At 36.2% G+C, this 6909-nt stretch overlaps 2 protein-coding genes across 2 annotated transcripts in view; one reads left to right on the top strand and one right to left on the bottom strand.

Moving 5' to 3' along the window:
• The window catches only part of LOC107040435, a 21445-nt gene extending 18740 nt beyond the window's left edge, over nt 1-2705 (top strand). The window contains exon 5 of the mRNA XM_015260524.2: nt 1948-2705. Coding sequence (XP_015116010.1) covers nt 1948-1965 — 18 coding nt within the window. The 3' untranslated portion in view covers nt 1966-2705. The remainder of the gene's footprint in view (nt 1-1947) is intronic.
• LOC107040436 (twitchin) overlaps nt 1995-6909 on the bottom strand; it is a 92826-nt gene continuing 87911 nt past the window's right edge. Inside the window, exons 48-50 of the mRNA XM_015260525.2 lie at nt 6002-6847; nt 3367-3480; nt 1995-3052 (exon numbers count right to left, since the gene is read on the bottom strand). Coding sequence (XP_015116011.1) covers nt 2850-3052; nt 3367-3480; nt 6002-6847 — 1163 coding nt within the window. The 3' untranslated portion in view covers nt 1995-2849. The remainder of the gene's footprint in view (nt 3053-3366; nt 3481-6001; nt 6848-6909) is intronic.

The raw sequence follows: 6909 nt of genomic DNA, 5'->3' as shown, positions 1-6909 counted from the left end.
AACAATAAAAATACTAGACTCTTAACTCTGACGGCAGGTAAGAGTTCAGAGACCATGTGCAAACTCCCCCTCCACCTCCCCAGAAAGGAATAAATAACAATCAACAATAGAAAAAACTGAACTCTTTACTCTGACGGCAGGTAAAAGTTCAGAGAACACATGTAAACTCCCGCTTCACCTCCCCAGAAAGGAATAAATAATAATCAACAATAAAAAAACAGAACTCTTTACTCTGACGGCAGTTAAGAGTTCAGAGAACACATGTAAACCGCTCCTCCCCACCCCAGATATTAATAAGTAATGATCAACAATAAAAAAACTCAACTCTTAACTCTGACTCATTAATAAGTAATGATCAACAATAAAAAAACTCAACTCTTAACTCTGACGGCAGGTAAGTGTTCAGAGAACAAATGGACTCCCCTCCCTTCCCCAGAAATAAATAAATAATGATCAACAATAAAAAAACTGAACTCTTAACTCTGACGGCAGGTAAGAGTTCAGAGAACACATGTAAACCCCCCCGGCCCCTCCCCAGAATCCGACATAGCCCCAACTCTGACCGAACTCTGAACTTTCTCTGAAATGTTGGAAATATTCAAGTCTTACGCAACTCTGACGCAACTCTGAAGTCGGTCCGTCAGGGCTCTTAACAAATAATTTCTATTTTCCTCTTTGCTCAGTGATGAAGATATCCGGGTNTAGTCGAGAAGGGAGAAATTCGATGACTCTAAATATCAACTTTTATTCGTCAAATATGTTGTGAGTTCAAACAGGGAAATATATACCCGCAAAAAATGAACTCTCAACTCTTGGTAATGTNAAACTTTTCTGGTGTTTGATGAAACGAGATTTTTGATGATGAAACGAGATCGTTCACTGGTTTTTTCAAACGTTTCCTCTTGGCTGGGAGCTGATTGTTATGATCCCTTTGCCACTTGTGGAGATTTTCTTTATTTTTAATCCACCCTTGCACTGTTTTTTTAATGAACACCGAGCTCGAAAAAAATAACCTCAATAGGAAATCCATCGTCCAATTCTTTCAAAGCTTTCAATTTGATATGTAATTCGATTTTTGTGATTTTTCTTTTTCTCTTCACCACACTCATGTGAGGTTATGCCCTCACGCNAGCAAGTGAAAATTCTCTAGCTGGGGGAATACCGATGTTAGCTTAGAGGTGCAATTTTTTTCGTAAGCTAAAATAGATTGTAATGCCCTATCATCTTTAACCCTCAAGGCAGTTAAGAGTTCAGAGGACAGATGGACACCCGCCCTCCCCNATGAACACCGAGCTCGAAAAAAATAACCTCAATAGGAAATCCATCGTCCAATTCTTTCAAAGCTTTCAATTTGATATGTAATTCGATTTTTGTGATTTTTCTTTTTCTCTTCACCACACTCATGTGAGGTTATGCCCTCACGCATATGCAAAACACCGACCGGCAATACAGCGCTTCCCCTCTAGAGCTCTCACCCATGCGTGACGTCACGCACGTAGTGGGGGTCGATATTCCCCTCGCTCGGTGATGAGTGGTGAGCTAGAGACGTGGAGAGTTACGGAGAGTCTACCGTATTATCTGCAACATGACCGTTTTTGTAGACCTACATTGAGGGCTACAAAAAAATTTCTAACAAATATTTTGCTATCCCCCTTAGATTCCGAGATAACACTCACTGAAAACGGGCCAATAGTCGTAAAAATCGAATTGAACCGTTTTACCGCTTGGTTACTGAATTTTGTTTCTTATTTCTTAATTATGGACAATGCTATATTCACGCACTGAGAAATATTGTTAAAAAATATAAAATATGAAATAATCTTTGTTTCTTCTTTGCAAGAAAAATTAAGGGAGGCAATTGAAAGGGAAAGGAGAGAGAAAAAATTATCAGGGAGGAATTCATGAAACCACTCTCACGATTTCTTGAGATGATGAATTATTTTGCAGGTCTGCATCAACGTGTAACCACCCAAAGGATTGAAAAACGCATTATCTTCTCATTTTGATTCATGAAATTTTTATTCATCGTACATGTTGTAACGGAAGCAGTCTTCAAACAAATCTACCACGACATATTGTTTCAATGGCTTACATTGGAATAAAAATTAATTGACGTGCTACCAGTGCATTTGCAGGAGAGAGAGAGAGAGAGAGAGAGAGAGAGAGAGAGAGAGAGAGAGAGAGAGNGAGAGAGAGAGAGAGAGAGAGAGAGAGAGAGAGAGAGAGTGAGAGAGAGAGTGAGAGACAGGCAGATATGGTGGATAATTGTAAGGTGATACTCGTAGGATTATATGTTTATAAATTTTCTCGTGAGGATGCTGGTCAACCACACGAGTACCACATTCCAATGGCTCATCCGACACTCGACCTGACAGCACGCAATTCCTTTTTTTTTCGTGTCGTGTTCTCACCATAATGTTGTAAGTTATAATAAAATTCGCGTCACGTGGCATGGAGTTTTTGTAAGCACGAATTAGCGTTGCAAAAGAAAAAATAGAAGAGAGAAAGAGAGAGAGAGAGACATAGAGAGAGACAGAGACATAAATGTAATTGGATGGCTCGTGCTATCCGATTGAAGGCGATATGACAAAACACGCGGAAAAGACGACAAAAAAAAATTAAAACAATGCATTATAACAATAATAATAAATAAGATGATTCACTTAATATTTTATACATGAGTTTTTGTTTCTATCTAATGAAAATATGCGTCGTATTAACGAATTTCTTCCTTTGTGTCATCACGTCAACATTTTTTCGGTTTTCGTTTTCTGAATTCCAATTCATTCATGAAAAATCAATTTTTAAAGTATGTGAAAAAAAGTAATATTCCAAAGTCATTATCGTTTTCACTGGTCATTGAGACCGATAATATTGAGAGCAAATGCCGCTGATGTTTCACCCTTCTTGCCAATTGCTCGTGCTGTGTATTGGCCGATATCACTGGCTGTGCAGGATTTGATGCTTACTTCGAAGGATTTGTCACCATCTGAACTGAATGTATATCTACTGCTCGACTCGTCTATTGGCTTGTTGTCCTTCAACCAAGTTACTGAGGGGAACAAAATCAAAGTGAATATTGTTTTCAAGTGTTGGAGAATTGGCAACGAGGGGAGATGAATGGACACTTTTTCTGTCTGTTTTTTACGGTCAATAGTTCATTGAATTGCAATAAAATTTGGTAAAATTATTATTTAGCACAAAACCAGTCGGTTTATACAGTTAATTTCAATGAAATGTGATTTTTGTTTCCACAGAAAATAAAATTCTTATTTATGAGACATGAACATTGGAAAAAAAGAGCCAAAAGTGTTCATTTTCTCCTATCCTCCCTTGTTACCTAAAATTGGGTCAATAGGTTTTTACCTTTCAATGGTGCAGTTTCAGTTCTACAGGTAAAACGTACAGCCTCCCCTTGGTTTATTGTTGCTGACTCTGGGAATGTCGCGAACACTGGGCTCTTTGGTTCCTCATTGGGAACTAGAAGATGAATAAAAAAGTATTATTTAAAAAATATACTCGAAAAAATTTCATGCCTGGAAAAACGCAGTGGACTCAGTAGAAAATTCTATTAGTTTTTGGTCGACTCTAATTAAGAATTCCGCAGCTTCGTTGTGCGTTTTTTCCCAATAAACAATATAAACTTTTCTATAAAAGTACAATATAAACTTTTTTATAAAAAAATCTGTAAAATTTCATCTTTCTATACAACTTTTTCTACTGAGACATTTTCCACAAGAATTACTCGACATTAATTTTCCAAGTTTTTTTCACTTCATTTTTCTTCTTTTTGCTGAAAAAATTAAACAAAAAAACTCACAACATTTGTGCCAAGGAACTTCTATAGATTTCTATTGTCATGTTTGGAATTATTTTCAAAATTAATTTTTTTAGAATTTTATTCTCTCAAAAATTCTGACTTATTCGTTGCCCACCTGATATTGAGCTGCTGCCGATGCAGCCCAAATTAACGGGCTAATGCGCCACACGTGTCCCTGAAAGCCCCAAAATCGCAAACGCAGCGCAATTGCACTGTCTTTTCGGTCACTAAATTCATTCTTTAAAAATTTTTCTTTAATCACGCCTAACCGCCGAAACAGCGCGGATCAAATAGAGTAAACTCTTAGGGCTCTAACCTCGCGATCGTAATTTCGGAATGAGTTACAAGCCCTTCCCGACGTTTCGTGGGATAACCCGAGTAATCTGAGCAACACCAAATACGTACACCTACGTAAAGGGTTGACTCTGAGGGAAAACGGTCGGTGAACTGCAAATCGTTTACTGCTTTTTCGTGAAATAAGTACATGGACACAATGACTAAATCATTAAAATTAGAATTGAACCTTTAAATTTTAAACATAACATTGAATTAAATCGGTTCAATTCCCAAAAAAAAAAAATTTCTGCTGCTATAAGTAATTCAAATCTACTTGAAATTGAGTGAAATCAGTGTGAAACCGAAAATATCGTTTACAAACTACATAAAATCTTACCGAAAACTACTTTGGATTGTTCTAACTTTGGTCCGTATAAAATTCCCAAAAATAATATATTTGTTTTGGCATTTCTTGCCGTTGTCAAAATTGTCAAATCAAATTAAAATCTATTAATCATTTTTTGCGTCGATCGAATTCTCTCTCTACTTTAATTTCTGCTTTGATTTCTTTTGTGTTCGAGAATCTTCAAAAGCAATGAATATGATAATGGGTATTCTCTAAACTTCTTATCTTATTATTTTTCATCCCTATCATCATTTACTATTAAATATTAAAAATATCCCCACGGGAAGCTGAACGATAGATGCAGATGAGCCTAACGCTTTAAAGGGTAAGGATGCACAATAAAAATAAATATTATGTTATCCCGATAGCGGAGAATTGAATCTAATCTATTCAATGTTTAATTAAATTTGTTATCTAAAATTTTCTTGTTATCACATTGTAGAGCCCAAGAATTCTTATAGAAAAATTCCAACAGAATAAGTTATATAAAAAAATCAACATCTACAGATTTATTCATATAAACAAATATCTATTCAAAAATGCCCGAATAATTTGCACAATTTTCCACAGAATTGGTGCAGAAAATGATATCATTTTTCAGTGCAATGAATAGAAAAGTATAATGAAAAAAATCTATATTCAATAGAATTTTTTAAGGGAAGACTAGTAGGAGTTTTAAAAGTTGTAGGCTACTGAAATCAGATTTCTCGTACATTGAAGATTGATTATGTACGTCTACAAACAAATAATTAGTGCAAAAAAACTAATTGTTTATTGTTTGATTACCCCACAAACGCTAAAAATATTTAAAATAGTCCGCAGCCTCCAATTTTTGAGCGAGAGGTTTTTTTTCAAAATTTTTGTAAAAATTTATGCAGTAACAATTACGAATTAGTTTTTTGAAATGCAGCTCCTACACAGCTAATTTCGTTATTATCATTTTTAATGAAAAAATTGCACTATTCATGTAAAATAGCCCTGAAAAAATATTTCTGAAAGAATCGAGAATATATTTTAAATATTTTACAGATAATTTTTCTGAGCATTTTACATGAATGGCGCAAATTTTTATATAAAAAAAAAACGAAATTAGCTGTGTAGGAGTCGAATTTCAAAAACCTAAATTGTAATTGTTACTGTACACATTTTTTCACTAAATTTTCAAAAAAAAAAAAACCTCTCTACACGGAGAGAAATTTTCTAGAAAAATTCTAGCACGAGTACTGGAAAAAATCACAATCCACCGGCTGTGAAAAATTCTGGTGCTGTTAACGTAAAATTTCTTCGTATTTCAGGTAAAATTTCTGGGGATTTCTGTGAAATTTTTACTGAAATACGAGGAAAAATTCACGTTTTCATATATCATCGATATTCGTATTCATCGACATATATCATCGATCTTCAATACATGAGAAATTTCACTCCAATATCTCACGACTTTTAAATCTCATAGTAGTCTCCCGTTAGCGAAAAAATGAAACTATCCTAAGGAAACTTACCAAGGACATTAAGGGTACACGACGAGAAACTTTCACCAGCGTCATTGAATGCCTCACAGGTATAAGTGCCTGAATCCTCCGGGAATATTTCAGCAATAGTAAGTTTATAGATATTCGCCTCATTCGTGTATTGGAAGTCTTTGCTAGGCTTTATCTCCTTGTTATTGTGTAACCATACAACATCGAACTTTTTAGCTCCAATAATTCGACAACTGAGAACCACAGACTCTCCATCCTTGACAAATGCCGATGCCAGATGATCGACGATTTTCGGTGGTTTATCACCACCCGATTTCTTCCCCCCAGTATTGGCCATTAGTTTGACACTCAATCTACATGATGTACTGGCTGTGCCCACACTGTTCATCGCTGTACACTTGTACTCGCCCTCGTCCTCAGGGAATACTTCATTGATTAATAGTGTAGCTGTGCCATTCTTGTACTTGAGATCAATGACCTCAGACGACGTCAGTGTCTTTCCAGCCTTCGTCCACTTGATCTGGGGCTCTGGGTCCCCATCAACCTTGACCGACAACTCCAACTGCTCACCATCATTGATGGTGAGATCCTTCAATTTGTTCGTAAACTCTGGTGGCCTCATCGAGTCGTCTGATGGGTGAACCAACTCCCTCGTCGTATTCCTCGATCTCGATGGACTTCCCGTCGAGTCCAATCTCGTTCCATATTTTTTCATGCTCTTTTTGTCGGACGAATAGTCCTGTGTTATTCGACTCGATGATAATGATGAATTGTGTTTTGTGCTACTGTAATTCTGGGATTTGTATTCCTGCTTTATTATTATTGGTGGAGGCGCTGGCTTGATGGGCATTTCAATGAATTTACGATCTGAAAATTGTGATAATCATTGTTATTTAGGTCATTTATCAGTATGAAGACGAGGGGGGGGG

This window comes from Diachasma alloeum, unplaced genomic scaffold (genome assembly GCF_001412515.2).
Source record: "Diachasma alloeum isolate Michigan unplaced genomic scaffold, Dall2.0 Dall_scaffold_00335, whole genome shotgun sequence".
Taxonomy (NCBI): Eukaryota; Metazoa; Arthropoda; class Insecta; order Hymenoptera; family Braconidae; genus Diachasma; species Diachasma alloeum.
The sequence above is the reverse complement of the archived record's forward strand: the minus strand, read 5'-3'. Positions and strand labels throughout refer to the sequence as shown.